The following is a 25,250-nucleotide window of genomic DNA, read 5'->3' as shown; positions in this document are numbered from 1 at the left end:
AAATGATTCGAGAAATGCAAATGTATGTGGCTTCAACGTGACACGTGTTGGTAGATGGTAGATGTTTGATGGTTGGTACCATTTGATGATTTCCAGCCAATTCGCGATTCCTGAAACGATGTTAAATTCAAAAATTACATTTACCAAGTGACTGAAGCTCTACGGTGCAATGTGTACTAAAAGCTTTGCGAAATTGTCAACTAATAAAATTTGTTGCTGTTTTCTACATAAATATTACCCCCTTCCCAATGGGCTTCCATGTATCCGCAATGAAGTATTTTAATACATTGAACATGGCTCTCCACGGCACTCAGGGTACGGCCCTTTGGGAACGATGCGCTTCGACTTTGACAATCCATTAGGCCAATGGCGTCCAAAGGTCTGAGCAAATGGCCTCTTCCCTCTCTGACACGACCCTGAACTTGACCCTTCTCCTGTTGTTGTTCGAAATCAAAAATCGATCCCAAACGGGTCCCCCTCGGGGAGGTTCAGGTCCGCATGACAATATAGCCAAAAGAGGGACATGAGCAGCGAATCGATCCCGCATGAAACATGCATACTGTTGGGGTCCGTTATTGTACGATGGAGAATCACCTTGGGAGTCGCCTTTAAACCCATCCCCTGTTTACAGTGTCCTATGATTTATGCAATGCTCGTCTTGAGGGCCTTAGGTCATCCACTGGATCCCTCTGGTAGTGCTTCGAGGCATCGTTATTGATTATCCAGCATATTGGTAAATATGTTATTCGTTGAACAATGTTTTCTACTCTCACGGAACGACAAATTAGAGCCAAAGGACAGACCGTAGAGTGTGTCTTTTCGTTGCGAAAAGAAACCGTGTTTCGTGTCTTTCCGAGAAAACGGAAACCGAAATTGGTCGACCATGGCCAGGGACTGGCTGTTTGAGCTATTTCGATTCCATTCCGCGAAACATTAAAGCCAACATACTTGTCTCGGTTGGGACGACGACAGATAGCTTCCCGAGAGCACTCGAAATACGATCTCGAAGTGTCGCTGTAGACGAAATGAATTTTTCCCGCAACGACACGTGTGCGACAGAAGGCAACGGTGGCAACGGTGACCTGTAGTCTTCCTGTTTTCCACGAGCGGTGAGTGCCTTTAGAACGGCTAGACTTGGACTTGGACCGCTTTTTCCATTCTGCGGGGCTGGGATTTTCACATGAAAATGTTGAAAATGCGAATGAGTAACTTATTTTGCTACTGGAAAATGGTTCAACACATTACGATTTAATTTCGTTACGTGAAAATTTCGGCTGCGGTAAGTATTTAAGGAGTTTCCCACGAAAAACCCAATCCTCATGGTGGTTGGAACGATTAAAAGACCAGCAACTGAAATGAATAACGTTCTCCCAACCGAACTACAACACTTCTGGCAGCTTTCTATCCGATTCTACGAAACGGCAACCGCCGTACACTAACTATTGCTGCTACCCCCCAACAAGGAATAGTCAAAACTTTCGCTTCAAACGATTACACTCTAGAAGGGAGGGAAGGGTGAAAAGTGGCTGGTGCAAAATGAATTTCAAATCATCGCGCCCCCTTTTTGCAATCCTTCGAACGAATTTTCCATCCGGCTGAAGCTCGGTTTGCCTGAACCACAACTACTGCCCTTTTTGGGGTAAAAGTTATGTTTACAAATCAAATGGGTTTTTGGGAAGGTGCTGATAAAGTTTTCCATCCAGCACCGGCAAAGCTAGTGGATATAATAATATGTTTTTTTTTTGGGTGAAAAAACCATTTTTCGGACAGCCGGCTTTCACCGAACTGACTAGCCAAACAAACAAATGGTGGTTACTCGCTGCCCTCCCAGCTGGGGGTGCTGCACTAGCTGCATTTTCATTGTAAAATTGGAAAACCCAAAGCAAAACTTTTCCAATGAATAGAAGAACTGTCTGCTCATTTCTGAGGAGGACCGGGTGGTGGGGGTTTCCTTCTTCTACCGAACCCAAAAACTCGTGCGCTGCGTGATTCAATCACCGACAGTAAGCAATCAGTTCGTACCTTCCTACTCGTTCGTCTATTGTTCAAAGGATGAAAGTTCAAACCAAATGCCACTTGGTTTGCAATCCTAATATAATTGGTGAATGTGCTTTTATCTTATATCGTGCCCGAATTCAACGAACATATTGCTTTTTATGCAGAAGCTGGCGGAACAGCAGGTTTGCAATATTAAAGTACAATAACCAGCTCGTAAGAGGACGGTTTACTAAAAATAGAAGCTCCGGGTACGAACAATCCCACTACTCCACATTTTCCTCACCATCATCTCCCTTCACGCTCCCCAAAAAACCCGAGCGCGGATCAAAAAGTTTCCCAATCTAACATCCTAACAACCTTTCCTTCCGGGCCTTCGCATAACGCTTTTGCATCCCTGGCAGCGGTAGCGGTAGCGGCAGCGGGTCCACTACTAAGTGCACTCGAGGAAACACCATCCTGACCATTACAGTAGCATCCGGTCTCTCCGATGCTCCCGACGCCCACACCAAAGTGAGAGCGAGAGACAAGCGAGACTTTGTCTTCGCTCCGCTGCAATAATCTGTTTGCGACTGGGCGTTAATGGAAAAACGTGCCATAAGTGTAGCTAGATATCATGCTGGTACTCCGAAACATACGCGAACGAGGCGAACGTTGGTTGGTTCCTCCGCTGTTTGTTGGCGAATTTCCTGGAGTACACTGCCCTCCACTACCGGGACGTAAAAGCTCGCCCCAAAAACTACCACTCGGTAGGTTTTTCGGCGGCGAAGGTGCACGGCGGCGTCCACGGCCACGTATGCAGACACCGGCACCGGTCGACCAACTTAAAGCTGCTTTGCACACACACACACACCGAACGCCGAAGTGAAGCCGTACCGGACGTTTAAATAAAACATCAGCCTCCGGTCCCGGTAGATACACGGACTGGCCACATACTACAAACTCACACATTCGGTGCACGCGACGGTAGCATAATTTTCCCCGGCCGAGAACGCCGAGACCGAAATATCCCGTGCCCCGTGGAAACCGTGGATTTGATGGAGCCGAAAGCATCCTCATTCTGTCGGCTTCATTACCCCTCGAGCCGAGCCGGTTTGGGTTGAGTGCAAAAGCGGAAACGGCTCCAACGTCGTGGTGGAAGAAAAAACAGCGAGAATTTTAATGCGAAAAACTCGAACAGGTCGGAAGAACCATTTTATCGCACCACTTTTTACGACTGCTCACCGGCCGGACTGCGGTACGACTGAGTCGACCTTAGCTGTGGAAAGTGGAACAACCGGCAGCGTAAAAAGGGAGGTTGAGACAGAGAGAAAAAAACTGTCTCCAAATGAAATTGCCGAACAAAGTACTTGGCACCTTTTCCCTGTGGGCCTCCTGGTTGGTGCGCCGTGGGGTTGGTTGCGTTTTGAACCGCAGTCGCGGGCAGTCGTGCTATTTTTTAGCAGCAGCCGACGTACTTCATCCGGCCACGCATAAGCATGTCTAATCTCTTATTTCGCTTCCGGGCACCTCCGGGCTTTCCCGCGGCACCTTTCGGGGGAAAATATCTGCAACATTTCAAGTTCATTCACCTCGAGGTGGCAGAGCTTCTCTCGTCTCTTGTGCCATTTCTGGTCTGCGGTTTGTGGTTGGCGTAGGATTCTTTGAGTAGCGTTTAAATTATGCTTCTCTGTTTTGATCTTCCAGCTGGCAACAGTTGGTTCAACAGTCTTTTAAAAATAGACAGTTTTGTTTTACAAATTCTAATTCAAGATTGCCCTCGATATTTTTTCGAGTATTAAAACGAAAAGATAATATAATAGAATCAACCAATTTGATTTACTCATCAAAGTACTACTTTATTATCCTCTTCTCAAGTTGCTTCTGGATTGACTCAATCATCGGTTACTTGGATTCTCAAATCAGTGAATAGTAATGGCAATAACAACAAATGTATGGAGCTTAAAAATTTCTCAAGTTAAAAGCATTTCACTTTATATTAAGAGAGGACCAATGGTAATTCAGGCCAATAAATGTCTCATTTTCAGGTTTTTTGTAATATAACCATTAAACTACATTTTTTTCGTTAATTAAAAAAAAAATACTATGGTTACCCGTTTTAATGTTTCGAAATGCATTAAGCTGTATCGGCTGTATCTTTGTCATTTTGCAACCTGATTTATTCATTTTTTCCATTGCACCATTCTTGAAAGATTTTTCGTTTTGGAAAAACAAGAAAGAACGAAGAATAATATAAAATACGTTAGTTTGCCTTAACACGACATGAGAATGCAGCATTTAGCTCCTACATTCCTAAAACAATAAAACAACAAAACACAACTTCTACTCTGAACATGTCTGGACTTGGTACACTCGGCAGACACTCTAAGATTATCTCTTTTTAATCGAGAAGAAGTAGGTCGAGGACTATGATAGCAAATAAATTGTTTCGCAGTTTCGAACCATTTTTTCCCCGCGCGTCTCCACCTGCGCAGCACACCTCAGTCGAACAGTCGACGACGACGACATGCGAGAGGGCGTGCTGCCAACACAAACGAGCTCATTAATTGACCAAAAAATCGTGTCACTCTGCAGCGCTACCGCTTCATTAAACCTCACTGTCACCTCGTTAACGGCCGGGCATGATTATCGGTCGCTCTCGATGTGCCGGCACTTCACATACGCAACGCCACATCCACACGCCCGGTAAAGCACGACATGACCATGTAGACTGTTGTAAAACACTCGCTCTCCCTTCCTCCACGAAACGGTTGTGCGCGGACACAATCCACTTGCGTGTACACCGGGCAGGACGACGGATGGAGACGCGAATGATGGGAATAGATCACGCGGGGCCATCCAAGACCCAAGTCTTTCGCCAAAAACCATCACGCATACCGCGTCCAGGCGCGACATGTGCAGCCGCGACGCCTCGTTCGTTGTGTTTGCCACGTTACATCCGCAACCTATTTGCAGTGCAGGCAAGCGGAAACCCGCCCGCCCGCCCGTTGTCGTCGTGGTCGTGTCGCGTGCTGTCGCTGGTGGCCTCGTGGCGTCGGATAGTGTTCCAGTTCGATGAGCCGGGATCGATCAAACTCGCACCAAAAATCGTTGCCCGGTCTAAATAAGGAACTGTTGACTAACGTCAAAACTAACCCCGCAAACCGCATGTTTGGCCAGGTGCGACCGGGGTGTGGTGGCCCATGTGCGGTCCATGTGCTGGACGCACGATGGCGTCAGTCAGCTGTATGGGGTGGGGTTTGTCTCCGGGCCCCGTGGTGCCGATTTGCATCACTTAATACGGCGATGTTGTCAACGCTACATAGCTCCACTGTACGGTTTTTCCATGGTCCATGGTCAATCGATCGATATCGACATAGGCTAGGACATGGCAGAGAGATGGAACACGAACCTTTAAGGTGTGTATGGTCACGATAGCAAATTTTATTGCAAAGTACTTTCACTGTACACTAAGGCGAATACGCATCATGCATTTTGACATTAACATGAAAAAATATTTTTTCATCTTAATTCTAGTTGGCCTCGATGGCTACTTATTTCAACCTTATTTTGACAGTTCTCAACGTAAAGTTGCTTTCGTGGCCAGTTCCTCGGACGCCTCCTGTTGGAATTCAATTTTCGAAGCATCGCGCTAATGGTTTGATCAATCGGATAAGATAATTCATTTCTTAATCGGATTTTCTCGATAACACTCAGCCCCTCGCAGGCCACTCGGCTATCGATGGTGCTGCAAGCGAATTTCCTGCACTTGTTGTTCATTGTCTCTCCTTTCGAGAGTTGGTTAATGAGTTTCGTGAGAAGGATACGCTAGAGCCGCGTTCGGTTTTGTCAAGGTCAGACGCAACCTGTTGCTGCTCTCCCTCCCATGCTCCTCCCTGGCGTGATAAGCCACGATGTCGGTGCGCCAATCAACGTGGCGTCACCGTGGCATCGATTCCGGTTCCGTCGGCTGGTGCCTGGGCATGCATGGGCATGGTTCCCGCGTAATTGGATCGACTACTACGCGTTAAACCAATCATCAAACGGGCGTATAAGTGGCAATTTACATTCCACCGATTCCACCGAAGTGATTGCAACCGGGAACTGGCCATAAACATACACACACGCACGCACGCACACACTGGATGCAGTATAAAGGGGGATTATTTTTGTGAATTAATTTTTTGCACGGATTTCATGCGAATCCACGCCTTGTTTCGGACAGAACAATGGTAGCCAGCTTTGGGATTATCATTGTGCCCTTGCTCAACGTTTAAGACGAACTTTTGCTAAGCAGAAAATCCCATTTTTTGTGTAAAGTCCTATAAACTCGACGCGATGATGGACTGAACTTATCACGATGGATAGCGGTACCGGCAGCGAACTGGTCAACTGGTCGCCGGTGACGGTGAAACGATTGCCCAAGGTCACAAAACGGACAACCTGCGGACAACTTTGTCAAATTGACCACAATTATGTCGTAAACGAAAATGTCCAATAAAACCCATCCAATTATCTCCGCGTGGCGCACCGCGGTACGGCAATGCCGCTGCATCCAAGGACACAAACGGGGGCACAGCATAGCCAAAAATATGCTAAATCGCTCGTCCATCGGTCCATCCCTCGCATCGGCTCCCTGGCACGCGCGCGTCTTGTAAATTTCGCGTCCTCCCTGCTCGCATCATTCGCGCATTAAGGTGCTTCGCATCATTGTCATCAATTTGTCGCGCAGGAACACGAGCGGTACAAAAGACACCGAAAACCGAAATCTCATTCCACACCACGGACACGGTCGCGGTCACCGAGTCGATCCTGCGATACGATAAATCCCTGGGCGTTTTATCGTGACCCAGATCTGAGATCACGGCTACGGTGCTTCTGCTGCTGCTGTTCGGGGAATGAGAAATTAAAGCCAAGTAACGACTTCTGTTCCATCTCGAGCAAAATAATGGCGCAGCCCCAGGAGAGCCCGGATCGGAGAAATTGGATTTTGTCGCTTCGTTTGTGCCCCTCATTCATCATACATCCGGGGGCATCCTTACTTCATCCAATCCAATCTAAATTAACTCCTGTAAACCCGTTTTTTCCTATTTATCTCAAGTGCAAACCAGCGGAGCGCGGACGATCTTTGATGAAAAATGGCAGGACAAACCTGTACCTGTTCGTCGCTAATTGATGGCGTTACCTCACATTATTTAATTATGCTCGCTTAAGTTCAACGGAGTTCACGGAGTCGGGGAAGTGACGTCCTGGGTAAGCCTTCTGGGTGATTATTCAATCGTCTCGACCTGTAGGAACTTCCCGTGCCTCCTGCGGCACACCTCCACTTGCTTATCGCCGTCGGCCGCCGTGGAAAACTTAGGAAAACAGTCATCGATCATGGTGTACCACCACCAGCAGCACCACCATCAGTCTCCTGTTGCTCGGTTTGGCATCGACATTAATGTCGTTCGCAGCACCCAACACACCCGCTACGCAAGAGAGAAAGAAAGCTAAAGAGCTGAGACAACCTCCATCGATTTGTTCATTGTTGGCCGGTGGGTGTGATGGAAAATTAGAAAATTGAATCCATCGCGATACCGTCTCGACGATCCCATTCCACCTTTTGTCGTTCGCACCGACCGACGTTGTCGTTCGCAAAAGTTCGAGTTGAAGTTTTTAATTAGAATATCGTTGACTCGTAATTTGACGCTCGATAAATTGACTTAGCATCCAATAAATAACTTCAGACCGTTCGGCGGTGAGACATGCTTTGCTATTCCTCTATTCTCCTTCTACAAGATTGGTTTTAGTTTGCTTATTCTTATAGATGAGTTCTCTCGAGTTTTGACGTGCACGGCCAACGAGCGATGCACGTCAATTAACTTGAGCTCCCCGTTCTCGTTCAGTGTATGCGGGATGCAAATGCTAATTCAAATCTAATGTTCCGACGTCATATGCACCAGCTGGCAACTGGTGCCAGGCCGTGCGCTCTAATCGTCAACGGGCGGTAGCACGCGACTCTGGAAGCAACCCCTTGGTCCCTGGCGCCACCAAAACGTGATCAAGGCGTGTGCGCCGCCGTTGTCTAGTGTGCTTCCACAGTTGTCGTCAACTCAACAACTCTCAGAACGCGTTACTCATGCACAGGAGGGAAAAAAGCTTATCACTAGGCGGCTCCATCGCTTCTCTCCCCCCAAAGGAAGACATAACATGGCCCCCCTGCTTTATGCTGGTTGTGTTTTTGTCAACGGACAAACGGAGCATCGCAACAACGGGATGCGCCTTTTGCTGATATTATCTGGCGCTGGTCAAGTGCCAAGAACTATCCGAGCATCAAGCAACCGACTGGACACAGGCGCACCGGAAACGACGTCTTTCGTCAGCTTCTCATTAAAACACTTATTCCTCCGCTTTCCGAGAATGTGGGAAGGCTTGTTACAGCGGAGAGTTTCCCTCCACCCATTAACCCCACCGCTCACCTTGTGACCTCGAGTGTGTGGTGGTGGTGAAGGGAGGAGGAAGGAGCGCATTTTCCGCGTGTAATTAGAAGAAGCTACGGCTGCTGCTGCTGCTGCTGTGACGCTTTTCTCCCGCTCCCGTGCCGGATCATCTTGCCGGTGACGATGTGTTGATTCGAGCAGCTGCGTGCCTGGACCCGGGCTGGCCCTCCACCCAGCGCCGGGTGGGCACGATGCTCATGTTCACCCATCCGTGCACTTATTTCGTCATTAGTCCCACGCACAGGATCAAGTGGTAACCTTAATTAAGAGTGACCGCGCGCGACGTTCCCTCCATCAGCACCGACCCGTGTATGTGTGTGTGTGTGTGTGTGTGTGTGTGGCCATCCTTATATTCCGGGGTTTTGCGCTGACCAGGCAGATTGGAACGAGATGAATGAGTGTTGAGCAATTGCCGGTCGATCCCAGCTGTTGCCGGATCGCTGAGTGACTGTTGTTGGTGACCGCTAATGACGGAAAGGTCTCCCTGAGGTTAAGCAGCAGTAGTAGTACGCAGCGTACTACAGCACAGCACACTAGACCATCGCGGTGCAGCGGAAGCTCTAATGGTATGTTTCGAAAACCCCCGAAACCGAAATAACCGAAACCGCATGACGTTAATGGGCGGGACTGCGGAAGCGGCAGACCGATGCACAGTGCCCGGCCGTGCAAATAGTGCTGACGGTCAACATGATGTCGAAGTGTCATTGGAATCACTGTCCTGACGTTGGTACCTGGACACCAGAGAACGCTGACGCTAAAGTGTTGCCGATGTTACGTTGATATTTATTTTAGAGCATCAAATCAAATTGTTTCAGATACGATGCGGCTTGTCGTCGATACATCGAGAGAGAAGAGAGAGAGAGAGGAGAGATGTTCATTTGGATACCAAAAGCACCGCGATTCGCGTGCTTCGTCAGCTGTTGTTCGCTGCGGATCGAAAATGTAAATAATCCCAATCAGTAATTCATTCATAAAATCGATACCGACGGTTCTAAGAATAGCTTGTTTGGTGCAATTTCAACGCCTTCGCTTGTTGTCTGGAGGGAGCATGGGGTTTCTAGTAGCACGCTACCGCTTATAGTTCGTAACTCACGCAGATCCTAACTGCGGTGCGGATGGCATGTGAATACAAACATTAACAATGCTTCCTTCCTCCCCGCTTCCTTCGTGCCAAGAGTTAGAATAGAGTGCGGCAGTTCAATATTGTCTCTTGGTGGGGCATTTGTAGTTTGTTCCGTTTGTTGATGACCATTTCGAGATTCCATTCGAACTTTGCACATTAGCAACCACCGCACTCCGCTTACTGGGATCAGGCTTTGGGCAAAACTTTTCGAATTACAAAAACCCAATTAATGAGAAACCATTAGTGGAGTGGTTTGGATATACCTTTTTCCTTTATTTATTGGGACAAGTACTTTCGTGAACAAAATCCCTTTCGGCACTGTGCTGCTGGTGGTCATAGGTGGCTATGCAAACCGGCAATAACTGACCTTACATAATCGAAGATGTTGGCTTTTTCCTTTGTTGCCATCCATGCGAGACATCTTCGCTCGTTTGTTCGATTGGCAATAAAATATGGCGATCGATGCAGATGATGTCCGCCACTGTTCGTCGCTCTCTTTTTCTCCCAACTAACGGGTATCAACTGCGTTCGATGCTTGCCCTCCTTACCCTTAGTAGCTGCTCATATCCAACGACCACAAAGCTACTGCTGTAGAAGCTCGAGGCGCCGCGCTGGACGAATAAATCGATTACGGAATTGACTTGGCAACAAACAAAAAAAAACCACGGATTAGAATGCGGCTGAGACGAACGCGAACGAGAAGGAAGCAGCACACCATGCACCATTCCTACATGTGCCTTTACATTGGAATTGGTTCTCGCTGCTATCGATGAACGGCGCCGATCACATCGCGATGGCTTTCTCGTTCCTTCGTTGCACCTCACCGGCGACCAGCCAGCGGTTCCGTTTTGATTTTATGCGCCGAGGGGGTTTTCCCGGTCTACCCGGTAACTGGCGGAGCGTGCGCTCGTGTGACGACACTGGATGCATTCGTGTTTGCAGCGAGGTGGAATGCACTGATGCCAAGAAGGTGTCCAGTGACTCGGTGAGGCAGAATGGAAGATTTCGATGAAACCGTCCCGCACAAATCAGCGTAAAGAGAGCTCTCGCGCGTTTGCTGCAAACGCGAACCGTGCGGTGTCCGGTTTAAGGTGTCTGGCAAGACATTCTTTCAGCGAGTGCACTGGCAGTGCACCAGTTATGCGGCATCCGGGGAGGAATTATGTTTCGCTTCGGTAGCGCCAGGGAATCGCATCGAGCCAACGCCAACGGAGCGGAACTGGGCACTGTACTTTGCCGAGATCAGCCGATATTCGATGCGCCGCCGTGGTGAGGCCGCTGGGTTGAACACCGTCTAATTATCATATAATCGCGCGAAACCGGCGGATACAGGTAGATACATTGCGCATTGCGCGTGCGATACTAACCTACCGGCCGCTGCAATTGTCTGCCCAGCTATCCGGTTTATAGTGACCGAAGGCAAGGGGAGGCTAGTGCCGATCCCGATGCACTCTATACGCGCGGCTTGGAGCACGGGCTCGCGAAGGTCACGATAGGCCGACGAACACAGCTGATTGCAGGCACTAGCGCCATATTGGCTGGTAATTTTCCGCAAACTCGTGGCCGAACTGGAGCCGGCCATGCGATCGATGCCGCCCGTGAACCGTTTTGCCGTCGCCTACGCGCCACTTCCGTCCGATGCGTTGCGTATCCTGTATGCGGTTTTGGTTATTTTTGGGCTCCTCGACTCGACTACTCGACTAACGACTGAAAAACATTCTCGCTACAAGGAAGAAGCTGATGCAGCAAGAATAACGGGAGGAAGTAAACAGAGGAATCAATTATCGCGTAGCGGCTGACCTTGGCAGTGAAACTATGACCGAAAGAGGAGGAGAACCACGGTGGGTTGTAGAACTGTAAACTTTGTCCATGCAACGACTTTCAAGGACTGAAAATCGATCTAATGTGGAATAATGTTTGGGAATGGCAACATTTTCTTGACGAAAGTCCCTTTTGCGATTCCATATTCAAGTTTAACTACAAAATAGTTATATAAATTATTATAAATTTTAAAATATCTCCCTCTTGCGCACCCTCTTGCGACCGTCTTAATATGCCAAGCACAAGCAGCAGCATAGTTCCTTGTGGGGGTATGTGGGTTGGAAAATTCGCCGAATAGCCAATCGACCGGCAGTCCGGGCGTGCTCTCGGGGATCCCAAAACCGTCGGTAGGGCCACATCCGCTGGCTACCGACGGGGTTCGCGGACCAGATTTCAATCAAAAGTTTTCCTCCATGTTTACTTGGTAAACTCGCTACGCTACGCACCAGCCAGCCAGCCAGCCAGCCAGTGAACCATGTTACGTGCTTCGAATAGACGGTCGTCGGTTTTGGACCGAAACCACCTCATCGCCTCTTCACCTCTTCTCATGGTTTCCTATGCAGCAGCAGCTGCAGGGTGGATGGACGCCGAAAGATTGGCCAAAAACCAAAAACGAAACGCTTCGAAAATAACATCATCGCCCGGGAACCGAAAGCTGGTGTTTTGTTGGCTTCTATTCGATCGCTCGACATCTCGAACAAAACGAAAGAGCGAGAGCATACGGGGACGTGCTACCTGATAAGACTGTTACAGCTAAACCGTGTCCAGCCGGGTGTTTATGATGCTGACACATCAACCTCACTCACGATCCTCACATGGAGTCAACGTTCGCTCGCTCTCTCTCTCTCTCTCTGACTCTCGGACGCCGGATGATGCATCTCGTATCGGATTCATTCATGGAATAGTGGCGCCTTCTCCGTCATCAACCTCACGATCATGAATGGATGACTAGAGACTAGATAGACGAAGAGAGAGTGAGTGCGCTGGAGAAGGGGTGCAAAACCACCGCCGAGAGTATCACATTTCGTAACACCATAGTTCACCTTCCTCCGGGGCCACCGCGGCGGGGCCAATTGGCACGCCAATGTCCGCGGAACCCGGATAATGACGCGAAACCACAAGATCGAATCACGATTACTGTAATTTACACACGAGCACCGTGTCGCTTCCGGCATGATTATAACGAAGCTACCGAGCCAGCCACCGACGAGAAGCCATGCCGTTCGTTCGTTCGCTCGCTCGGTTCGCTCGGTGGCTTCCATCTCAGCTCAGCTTGTGCTTAACGGGATCACAGGACGGGCCGAGGAGCTGAGGAGCGGAGGACAAGCTAATGGGCAGGGTAAGCACCGATTAGGGTATTAGCACCGGCCGGTTCGGTATCGGTGCCCGCAGGTGCGAAGCGCTCCCTCCCCTTGGAAGCTGCCATTCACCTCACCCCGGGGGGAAGGCCATTGTTAGCATAAGCATCTTGAGACGCCATCACGGTGTAAGGTATCGGGGCCCGCGTGTCATGTTTACTCCCATCCGTCACATCGGGCCGTAAATATTGTTGAAATCTAATGCGAAGCAATAAAACCGGAGAAACCGGAACACCGGGCTGCCAACGATAAGCGCAAACACAAGGATCAAGGCTGCCTCACCGTCCCCTTCGCCTCTCTTCGAACGAACGAACGAACGAATTGCAAATGGCGCATTTCCCTTTCCCAGATGAAAATAAAAGTCCCTAACGGGAATAGACGGAAGATAACGCCAGCTTCGCGTGGCAGCACGACCAGTTCGATCTTCGATCGATCGATAGGCCACGCGCCACCAGCAGCAGTAGCAGCATCACCAGAACCGGTCGCCAGATTGTTCCTAACGAGATTGTTCAAATTTGCTCGCGAGTCTTTCGGAGTTCCTCGGCTTCATCCATCCATTCAGGCGTTGGACCGGGGCCGGGGCCACACTCGCTATCGAGCGTAAATATTGATTTCGGGCGTACGCGGCAAACTAGCGGCGAACGCCATGAACACCACAAACAAAGGCCCGATCATCCGATGGCCGGCTGGGTTCTGCATGCTCCCCACACACGCACACACACACACAGACAGCACACGCGTCTTCTAGATAAGCGTTCCCCCCGGTTCCGGCTCCTGTAGCCGCTGGTAGCTTCCAAAATGGTCGCAGTACGCGCAGCGATCATCAGCTTCCTCCATGATCCGTGATAATGATTGGGAAGAATCGGAACAACTGTAAACATGTTTACCGGATGGCATTTGTTTTCTAGCTCGCCGTCCCCTGGTCCCTGAATCCCCGTGGTCGCCGCCACGTCACCGCTGGTACTCTATTGCGACTCTGCTGGAAATGCCCATCGTGCAACGCTATGCTTTTGTCCGGACATTATGCGGAAGATGTCCGATCCGGGTTGTGGATCTCATTTTAATGAAGTTTCCATTACCGTACGCGAAGCAACACCTCACTCCAGACGTCACTGTCAGCTGCAAGAGGATCCTATATTGTGCACAAGGGAGACGGTTGCATGATTCACTCGCTACACTCTAATGGGGGTGGTGGCCAGGTGCTGGCTGGCAACAGTTAATCAGCGAACCATGTACAACCGTGCAGCGCATTAAACGATCAGCAGCGAGCAGTAACAGGAAATCCGAAACCTACTTCCAGACCGCACTAGACACGACACCACCCAGCGGGTAATCCCACCCGGCATTCCGCTGCATAGTGACGATGAAAGTACAAGTCTGGGTTGGTCTTCATCACATCGGCGCACCGTTAGCACTGGCCAGACACTCGTGCCATTGTTTGGTCACACCCGGAAGCAGTAATCGCATGAATTATTTCGCGCTTAATTACTGTTTATCGCCCGGTGCCTGTATCCTGGATGCCGGAATGGACGCTCCCGGCTTTTCCTGGCTCGCAACTCGATTGCAGCGCGGTTCATGAACCATGAACTCGATCAGTGGTTTCGGTTCCTTGTTTACGAGGAGCGAAACCTTCATCAGCTAGTCAGTCAACGAAGCTTCACTTCACAGCTTCACAAACAGCTGTACAACAAAGTAGTCCAGACACTCGGCTAGTACTCGTCTCGCCTACTCTAGACGTCACCGATCAAAGGTGAAGTTGTCGGCCGTCGACCAAAGGCCTGTCACATTCGGACCGCAATCATCATTCTTCAACAACTCTTCAGTCACCATCATAGCCAGGCACCTGGTCCTGGTCCACCGTTGACCTTCACGCACTGCTGAGTCACGCGCCGTTCGTGAACGTGCGACATCCGCCCAGACAAGAGTGTGGTTGTGGCGGCGGCCTCCGTTCATCGCTCCGCATCGCATGGAATATCATATATATAGGTTTTTGGAAACTCCCAAACCCAAAAGCCTCGCCGCTAGCCAGTGCGTGCGATACGATCGGTATCAATTTTGCTCCAAACTAGGACCGCGCGGCTCGATCACGATCACGATGTTTTGTGCGCGCTTGAAGGTGGCGTGCGCCATTACGTGCCAAACTCTCGAACTCTCGAAAACATTGAAACTCGACTTTGGGCAAAAGTGCTAGCTGCTGTGCTGCTAGCTGTGCCCTCCAAGCCCTCCGGCCAACCGACTGCACACCTTATCAGTGCCAGACGGTGCTCCGTTCTGCCGCTGCCGCTGCTGCTGCTCTGTTTGCCGTTAAAGTTTACCGTCTTCATCGACCTTCGACCACAGCACGGTGGTTGAAGCTACACTGCTACTGTGTTTGGGGGGTGGTGGTACGGTGGCGTTTCTGCTGATCCGCACTGACCCCGACAGAGGCCAGGTCGTTGGCGGTGCTACCACTTCGAAACTGGATTCCGATGACCCTGGCTCCGTTGATTCCGTGACCGTTCAAGCAAACGGCTACAGGTGCCGAAGAACCGAAGACGCGTAAAACACGCTCACCGAACCGAACCGACGCGACCCTTGGACCGACCGATCAGCTGTTTCCGCTTCGGATCAGTACGGTTCTACGGACGAAACCATACGTTCGGACCATTCCACATGGAAACATCGCGATGCCGCCCGAGGCACCTCGCTTGAAGCGGACCAGTTGCTGGGGAATCCCATCTCTCGCTTCAGCTTCTACTGCTCTACCAAAAAGGTTGGCCAATGATGGCGACGTTACTCAGCAGCATTTTAGGAGCTCGCGCACGCGTACGACCCTCGTGTGTGCTCTTTGAGTCAGCGTCGAGTGTGGTCGGTCCCCGGGCCCTATAATGCCGTTAGGTCGGGACAGACGGATGTTGGGTTAGAAGTAGCTGGCTAGGGCTTTGTTGTCTCTCTCAAACAGCGTGGCTAAGGCAGGTGGGTTTAGTGTGGGTAAACGCGAGCGAGCGCGCACACCGCTGCTACTGCAGATGACCGCATTAGTGTAAGCATTACTTGCAAGTTCTCGGCGCATCCCCGTTGTTGGTTTGTTGTTGTTCGGTGCCATGGGGTACTGGTGGGGTTTCGTCATCTCGTCCGATGTAGAGGATGGCTGGCTAATTAAAATGCTTCGGAAACAATCCATACACGCGATCGAGGGCACTAGCCCCTTAGCACCGGGAGCACACGAGGTCTTATCGCATACCCAAAATGAAGTGAAGCGTCAGACAACAGGTTGAAGACCATTTTCGGCTACGACTTGCTAGACAAATCTCACTTATCCATTTACGAAATGCGACAGCACTTCCGACGGATCAACTGACCCCTCTCTTCGCTCACTCTTGCACAAAGCTCCCGGTAGACTCCTCGGTAGACAGGATGAAGCGCAGTCTTCGGCGGACGATTCCTCAATTCCATCTCGCGTAACCTTCACGACTGCCCCGAAAATCGTATGCATATTTAATGAGACGGTCGGTGCTTCGGCATCAAAACCGTTTCCGTTCCGTCTTTTTGTTTGTCTGGACCGCATTAACAAGGATTCATGATTCCGTCTCGGCTTCCGATCGTCCAAGGAGGCTTGGAGAGGTTGAGGAAATGGAATGATGGAAACGAGTTGAGAACATAACCTACAAACATGACCACCATGGCCTACCATGGTTCAACCATTCTCTCTCTCTCTAGCTCACTCCACACTCGTCCATCATGGACGTCCACATTTAATATCTAATGTCGGAGCTCGCACTCCGGTGGTCCAGTGTCTGGAGAATTAAATATTAATCTACTTTCTGCCACCTCATCAAGAGGCGAATGCGAGAGACACATTCGGAAGATTCTGGAACACCGCGATACACGGCGATAACATGACCGGATGATGTAACATCGCAGTGCCTACTTGAATGAACGTTGGTCCTATTCCTAAGGGCCTCGTACTTTGTACTGTTTCGTAGTTTTTTTTTTCTTCGGGGCGAAAGAACGTCGCCCTCGATCCGGCGCTGTCAAATCACTCGATAACGCTATCGCCACTCTTTCTATTCTAATCAGGCTAGTTGGTGGACCCAAATAGTTGCATCGCTCGAGGGAGACCGAGCGATTACGAGAACCAAGAACAAGACCAGAGAACAAGACGAGTGCAGCCTTCGGAGCCCTGGCGGTGCTCTGATGTTGTAATTCACATAAATAACCTCTGGAAAGAAAGAGAGAGAAAGAGAGGGTGTGTGTGTATACTATTGGCCAATAAAGGATCCGATCTTAATGTCTACACCCTCGACCTCGGTCACGTCACCGGCCTGCCACCTTCTCCTGGGATGATGCATAATCGATAGGCATTCGATTCGAAGGATCCGGTGGTGGCCGGTTACCGGGTCCGGTTGCCATTTGCCGGTTCAGTTACACAAGCGAGGCCAAAACGCGATTGCTGGCTCATAATCACCCAACCCGTAACCCTCCTCCTGGGGAGCAGCGGCCAGAAATAACTTCTTCGGCATCGACACACTTCCACGGTACTCCAATATATTGATCCTAAACTTCTTCTTCTTCGCTCTGTTCTGTTCGTTTTGCAGATCATCAGACCCGATGTTTAACAACCGACCGACCGACCGGTGAATCCAAGAAGTAGTAGTGACAGACGGAATTTTAAAGATCGACAACAAGGTCAACGAAACGGCCGAGTGCACGCGCCCAGTGCCCGGTGCCCGGTGCCCGGTGGCATCGAACCCACTCCCCTGCCCCTCGGTGGCAGTAAAGTGGAAAGGAAAGGAATAATATTATAAAAAATCACGACCACGACCGGCCATCGTCGCGGGGTGTGTTGTACTACGCGTACGGCGCGCGCGCTCATTCGCAGTCCCGTGGAAGTCAATCAATTTGCGGTGACAGTGGTGGCCGGGCCGGTTAGTTGCTGGTGGCGGCCGCAACCGAGGCGGCTTCTTCGCGATCTTCGCTTTGTGTGTTGTGTGTTGTGTGTGCTACCACAGGTGGTGGAGTGCGCCGCCTGTCGCCGTGTTTGCCGCGGTGGAACGTGGGGTCTGCAACGGGACGGGATCAAAAAGACACAAAGCGCGAGAGAGAGAGATATATAGAGAGAGAGAGAGAGGGCCAAGAACCGCGGTAAGAACCGGCCGCCCCGTCAAAGCGCCGAAGCTCCATCCATCTCGAATCGTACACACGCACACACGAGGCAAGTTCGTGAGCTTCGTGAGCACGAGAGACGACACGCATCACGACGGAGAACCGAGGACCAAAGCCGAGACCGACAACCGGTGCGCCAGAGAACAAAATTGCTTCGCCTCGGTCTCGTCGCGGCCACTCGGGCAAAACTCGTCGGTAGACTCGCACACACGGCAGGGCGTTCCGGAGAGACAACACAACACAGTTTTGTTGCTGCCGGTGGGTCCCAGTACTAACAGCAGCAGCATCATCATCATCATCATCGTCAACGCAAATCGCGGTCCAAACGCGGTGGCACCGAATCGATGCGCGCGGCGGTACTCCTCCCCCGAAAAAACTGCATCAACGGCGGGATCCCTAAGCGTCGTCTTTTCCGTACCGAGCGCGACGCATCAACAAACGAGAGCAACAACAACACGGTTGCAGTGCGTGTGAGAATATCGTGGAAATCGCAAATAACCGTGTCGCTGGTTGCTGCATTTATGCGTATCCATGTGCGCCCGTGTGTGTCCGTGTGTGTGTGTGGTTAGTGAAGCATCGATGAAGCTGAAGGAGTAGAAAAAGAACAGCTTCATATCGGTGAGTTCTACAAACAAGTGATCTACCTTTCGGCCGGACAACCGTACCGGAGACCGTGCGTGCTTCAAAAGGGTCAAGCAGCAGCCGCAGCAGCAGCAACAACCAAGCTGGTGACCGTGTTGACGTGCGTCTGTGTGTGTATGAGTGATCGTGCAAAAAGGCGACGAAGAAAAGATATTACTTTGATTTACGCGTGCGAAAAACGCAGTCCGTAGGTGACGGTTTTTCACGTGGGCCTCGCCGACGAGAGGCAGCAACAACAAAAACCGTGAAGTGACCCGACGGTCGCTGTGTGTGCGGTACGCGTGAACGTGGGACTTCTGGTGGCAGCTCAGGGGAATAAATTTATTCCGCTCGCCAGGCCCAAGTGACACCGTACGACAGAAGAAGAGGAAGAAGTGCAAGTGGACGAGGCGCTTGTGGTGTGTGTATGTGTCTGGTGCCGATGGTAGCGACGTTAAGGAGTGTTCCGGTGACAAGATGTACCGGCGGTACTGTCTACTGCCACCACTGCTGCTAGTACCGTCGGGTCGCGTACCGTCGCGAGTGCCGCGCGTAGCGTGAACCAATCATGTTGGCCATAGACTGTCTGGTCGGTGGACTGCTGCTCAGCTCGATCGGCGTCAACATACTGGCGCTCGGGTCGTTCTGGGTAACGCCAAGCCTCCGGACCACCGCCAACCGGTTCGTGATCAATCTGCTGATCGTGAATCTCGTCTGCTGCATCATACTCGGTCCGTCGCTCCTGCTCAATGCGTTCACCTCGCAATCGCAGCCACTGGCAACGCCATTGCCCGAAGCGGAAACGTTGTCACACGACATCGCCCCAACGCACATCTATCTGGTGGAACCATCGGCATCGGAGTACGCAACGGCCGGTGCAACCGATGGTACACCGACGACGTTGGTGTTCCGGGAGACGGCGGCCACGGCTACGGCTCTAGTTACCAAGGCAAGGGCCACGGCCAACCGGACACGGATCGTCATCAAGTGCAGCAAAAATGGAACGATGGGTAGTGACGGTGAGGGTGGCGCCCTAGGGGGCAACAACAATTGTGATAAACTGACGGAGGAAGCGGACGGGCAGGACGGATCGGATCGGTCGTCCGATGGCGTGAGGGAAGAGGAGGAAGGAAGTGATGGTCCTTCGATAAGGCCGAGCCCGGTCGGGCACGGCGAAGAGGATGCCGAGCTGCACGCGAAGCTGACACTAACCAAAATCCGGTGCTGGGGTCTCGACCTGGTCGTTGCCCTCGGGGCCCTCTCGGTGCTACTGGTCGTCGGTGATACCTGGTGTGCCATCACCGATCCGTTGCGCTACCATTCGCGCATTTCCGAGCTAAAGGCCTGGACCTTCATCATCGCAACCTGGGTGCTGGGCATTGCGTTCGGCATTGCGTCCGGGTTCCGCGGTGATCAGAAGACGGTGACGCTCTTCAAGAACCGGCTGACGGCCGAAGAGGTGGCCGCCATCGAATCTAGTCAATGGGCTCGAAATGCGAGCGGTGGTGGTGGTGGTGCCGGCAGTGGTTGGGGTGATGGTCCAGTGGCCAGGGGCGATGGTTTCATTAATCAGCTCAACATCTCGGAGGATCTCTACAATACGATCTTCTCGTACACGTACTTCGTGGTCGTCATTCTGATCCCGTTTGCGCTCGTGTGCGGCATGTATTGGCGCATTTTTTCGGAGGCACGCGAAAGTGGTCAACGGATGCGCCAGAACGGGTCATCGCCCCTTCTGCAGAGTGCTCTCAATCTGGTGTCTTCGCAGAAGCAAGCGGAGAAGCAACAGATGCTGGAACAGCAGCAGCAGCAACAGCAGCAACAGCAACATCTTCAGCTGCAACACCAGGTACATCCGCTGCCGAGTATAGCGGAGCGGCCCTGTTCGGAGAAGCTTGCCGATGGTGAGGGTCTTACGATGAAGATCGACAAGCAGATCCACTATGAGGATGAGACGATCACCATCAGCAGTATACCGCATCACCATCACCGGGATCATCACCATCATCGGGATCCGTGTCTGAAGCCGTTGCTCCAGCAATCGCCGGCACCGAGTCCAACGCACAAAGCAACGGCGATGCAGCACCAGCACCACCACGAGCCGGATCGGCCTGACCGATCCCAGGTGGTGCAGATCGCGACGCCGCCGCCGCCGCCGCCGCCGTCCGCCATATTGCCACCGAGTGTGCTCAAGTCACCGCTCAAGCACGATCGCAACCACAACAGTATTCTGATGTCACTTCCACCGCTCGAAAACTCGGCGAGCGGTCCCATTCCGACGCAGTCACCGGTGGCCACGGGCACGGTGCACGGTTTGGGCGGTAAGGTACGGCGTAACCACAGCGCTGGCCGGCTCGTCAGCTTTAGCGAGGATCGACCGGAGTTACCACCGGCCGGACTACGGCAGGTACATTCGACGCCCAACTTCCGGAAGTACAGTGCGGGAGAGTTTGAGCAGCAGCTGCTCGGCAACCATCACATCCTGTCGTTGCCGGCCGTCCACGTACCACCGAAGGCACTCAGTTACATGACGTCGATCCGGCATCGGCTTTCGAACGCATCGTCGCTGTTCAAGTATCGCGAGGAGTCGCGAGCGGCGCGTATCAGTATCCTGGTGATTATTATGTTCCTGGTGTCCTACCTGCCGTACGGTATTCTGGTGCTGATGCAGGGTCACGTCGATCTGATCATCGTCTCGGATCAAGCCCTGCTCGCCATCTTCACGGTGGTGATCGCGAATCTGAGCTCACCGTTCATCTTTGCGTATCGCAACAAACGGGTCCGGCGTGGTGTCAAGCGGTTGCTCGGTATTGACCGGAAGACGAACGAGCGACTTCAGAAGCTCACCACCAGCAACACACACTTCAACAACCATCCACAACAGCAGCAGCACCAGCAGCAGCAACAGTTGCATCAGCAACACCAACAGTTGCATCAGCAACAGCAACAATTCAGTGGCGACAGTGGTGGTGCTGTTGGTCACGGTAACTATGGAGCCAACCTTGCGCTGGCCACGGCCGACGGTCAGCTGGGACCGGTCGGTGTGGATGCCGGCAGTAGTAACACCGTCATCGATTCCTGCCTGCACGAGGTCTGCGTGCCGGGCAGCGAGCTGGTGACGACGGGTGGAACGCAGAAGCCGCACAAGGTGCGCATCGCCGGAAGCAGCAGCAACAGCAGCAGAAGCAGAAGCGGCAGCCCTGGCGCCACCGCCACCAGGGGGCTGACGCGGAGCGGTAGTTCGTGCAAGTATCTAACGCCAAATCACGCGGCGGCCGTGGCCGTCGCCAACGGGTACATAGTCGAGTTCGAGCGGTATCCCTCCGACGAGCTCAATAGTCTCTGCATACAGAAGAAATCGATACTGAAACGGGTCTGTGATAGTTCGCGTAAGTGGGGCTGCAACTTCGCCACCAACTCCTGCACCAGCAACGACGAGCAGACGGAGGTGTAGCTGTAAAGGGAAACGCTCATCTAGGGAGCGCGCCCGCATCATTCATCAATCGGTGCGTTACACGTTACGCGTTGAATGCGTTACGACGGGCGGGGTCCCGAGTTGGCCGCAGTGCAGTGCAGTGGCCAGAGCTTAGCTAGGTATAGGAGCGTAGGAAGGGGATAATAGAGGGCACACGATAGCAGGGACGACCGGTGCAGAAGGTGCTACGTGCCAGGACAGTAATATCAGGAGCAGCAGCAGCAGCAGCCACCACACCATGTTTGGGGGATGCCAAAGGGTGTAAGGCTTTCTGGGGAGGGAGAGGGAGGAAGATACACTCTGCGGAACACAAGTACAATCGCGACACACAAACGCACACAATGCGCTAAAAGAGTGGAGGAGTGCGTTCGTGTCTGTTCGTTAGCGTGCATTAATTAGAAAACAGCTAAAGCTCTCACACCATCTCACGTTTATTTTTTATTTATTGACCAAATATAGAAAAAGAATTTTTTTATTTAAACTTACAAACAACACGGACTATTGTTTTTTTGTTTTGTTTTGTTTTGTTTTCTTTGGTTTTTTTCTGCTTCTACACTCGACACACAACACAGGACTCGTTACGTTCGCTCGCTACTTCTCACCGTGGCTCAAGGAGTCGCTGGCTCGAGGTTGGTTTCCGGAAAACACATCCATCACTTCCATCGATCCGGTTCAAGTGTTTATTGAAAAGATTAGTTGGTTTCAGTATTCAGTACATTGTACACCCAGAACTAGAACAATACAGCGCAATGGGCGCACAAACATGGATAATCCAATTTTCCTTGAAATACATCAGGGGGAACCAGCAGCGGGATCAAGTTCTCAGTATCCGTAATGACACTTGTACTCACTCGCAGCTTGTTTTGACAGCTGTCTTGAGTAGTAGGCCACGGCGGCGAATAACACATTCACATACACCATGGAATTACTTCGGGAATAAAGTTTCCACGTAGTTCAAGCCTCCACTCCAGAACACTGGACGCGATCTCGCAAATCTCGCCCTTTGCACAAATGATAACGTGACCGCTGGCTGTCCAGAGCACAACAATTCATCCGGAAAGTTTGTTTTTCTATTTCTAGCGTGTTTTGTTTTTCCTATATAATTTTTCCCCTCAAAATCCACCCTTGTTAGATCACTATTTGAAGCACCAGCAGCAGCAGCAACATGTGCGCTGTTCTTCCAACAACTAACCGGCTTAAAGGTTACTGTTACTAGAACGCTATCCGAATCCGGTGCCTGCTCCGTGGAGCGTTTAGAAGCGCCGCCGTACCTCACGTTGCGATTGTTTCGTTTTCGAAGAGAATGAGAAAAAATGAAAAATCATCACAACACAATCACACGCTTTTCTTCGCCCACCGCCCATTGCACCACACTGCATGGCACGTGTTCCGAGGTGGCCACACACCACACCGGTGTGGCTTCGTGGCCGACACGTTGTGTGTCAACGCTGCCACTGTCGCCGTCGCCGCCGCTGCACGGTTGCGGGTGGTTGGTTGTCATTTGTGGCGTGCACTTGCACCTGACCGGTTACCGGTTAAGCGTGGTGGTCAACAATTAAGCGTTTGCCTGCTGACCGAGGTGCTAATTGTGGCACAATTAAGCCACTGGAATGCCCGGCTGTTGGAGGTGAGCAACATTAACATCTGTTCGCGACTACATTGTAGAGCTTCGGTTTCTGATCCGACTATTCCTCGATCACCATCAAGGAAATCAAGAAGACTCGCTACTTAGTGGACCGCTTTAGGTGCGCGGCTTATCTTGGCAGCCGGCAGTGACCCATTACTCTAATGAGTGCATAGCCCACACATGACTCTATGTAATTAGGAGACATTTTTTGGACTAGCTACCTCACTCATTAGTCTCACCACGATTGTCCTCGATTCTGTTGCATTTGCCGAAAGGGTAACAGAGATTACTTCCCGCAAAAAGATAACACACGTCTGGTCTGTTCACCTAGACGACAAGGACGCCACGACGATAATGTACAAAACTTTGTCGAAACCGCGAATTTCGGTTACGGCATAACGCCGTTTCACTAAGACTGGGCCAGCTGAGCAGCTGGCCAGCCGGGGTCTCGCTTTTCCACCGGTAATTAATACCATTCTTGGTGGAACAAAGCGCGGTTGGCAAATGGGGTGGGGGAGGGGTTTTTTTGGACGATTTCATTTTCACTAATCACGTCGCGCCAACCATTTGCTCCAGAACAATGCTCACAATTGGCCACAAACGCCGAAAGCACCACACCGAGGCCCCGCAGCCCTCCCCCTTCGGTGCGGTAATTGCATTTCGTTTTACAATGGCCGCAACAATGGCCACAGAAAGTAACCAAGAACCCTCCTCCCTTTTTCGTTCGGGACCACAATGGAACGCGGTTAGGAAAGGTTTCGCGAGCGCGCCTAGTGTCTTCCATCTTCTAGGTTCTTCTTGGCTATCCGGGAATTGAGAAGCACTCACGAGAACCGATTTTGTGGCCACTCCGTTTTGGTGGCCAGCGAACTGTGAAATGTGTAGCCTACGGGGACGCGGACACAAAACGACGTTTGCTCAATTAAAACGAGGAACCTACAGTAGGTGTCCGAGAAGCATCCGTTCTTCAGTCCCGCCGCCTCCAGCAAACATTCCGTGGTTCGTCCTTGTGTCTCGTTTGGCAAAAAAAAAGACTCCATTGGAATTGAACCGTCATCCCAGCAGGCCAGGGTTGGGACAGTTCGTGAAGTAATGGGTGAATCGAAGTGCACGGAGATGTTTATGGCGCCCACACGCCCTGCGCCTTGCCAGACTGTCATTGTAAAGCACTTCGCGTTCGCATCCGTGGAGGACGATCCATGGTGTGGATCCCGTGGATGGTCGTGGTGTGCTGCTTACTCCAATCGGCGTCATTCGGCGCGCCAAACCGTACGATGGTGGTGGGCGTTGATAGCATCGTTTTGCTATGTCCTTTTGGGCTGAGCGGTTTTTTTTTTAGTGTGAGCGTGGTGAGGTGAACTCGTGCGTAACGTAGTATCCTGATTACTACTGACAGGCCACCAGCGGCTACGCTGGGCTATCTTTAGCCTATTTGTCCCGTTGATTGTAGCCGCGCGGCGGTTCGCTGGAGGGGTTGAGCTTCCGGAAATCTATTTTTGGGAGATTAGAGATCGAGAGCACAAAGCGGAACGTCGACAATCGAATCGATTATCGATTCTACCGTGCCGGTAGAGTGCTGCTGCGGTGAAATGGACCAATGGACCCCATAGCAGAGCAGAGAGAG

General features: G+C 51.4%; 1 protein-coding gene across 1 annotated transcript; it reads left to right on the top strand.

The window, feature by feature from the left end:
* The first annotated feature begins 18,983 nt into the window (after positions 1 to 18,983).
* Positions 18,984 to 22,612, top strand: LOC125949500 (uncharacterized). Its single transcript, XM_049676609.1, has one exon. It carries the CDS (start codon positions 19,093 to 19,095, stop codon positions 21,976 to 21,978), a length of 2,886 nt encoding a protein of 961 aa, XP_049532566.1. The 5' UTR covers positions 18,984 to 19,092; the 3' UTR covers positions 21,979 to 22,612.
* The last annotated feature ends 2,638 nt before the right edge of the window (positions 22,613 to 25,250 follow it).

This window comes from Anopheles darlingi, chromosome 2, assembly GCF_943734745.1.
Source record: "Anopheles darlingi chromosome 2, idAnoDarlMG_H_01, whole genome shotgun sequence".
Classification (NCBI taxonomy): domain Eukaryota; kingdom Metazoa; phylum Arthropoda; class Insecta; order Diptera; family Culicidae; genus Anopheles; species Anopheles darlingi.
The sequence above is the reverse complement of the archived record's forward strand: the minus strand, read 5'-3'. Positions and strand labels throughout refer to the sequence as shown.

Excerpts from the sequence above, each read along its gene's own strand:
- LOC125949500 (XM_049676609.1), top strand. The coding sequence starts at position 19,093 with ATGTTGGCCATAGACTGTCTGGTCGGTGGACTGCTGCTCAGCTCGATC.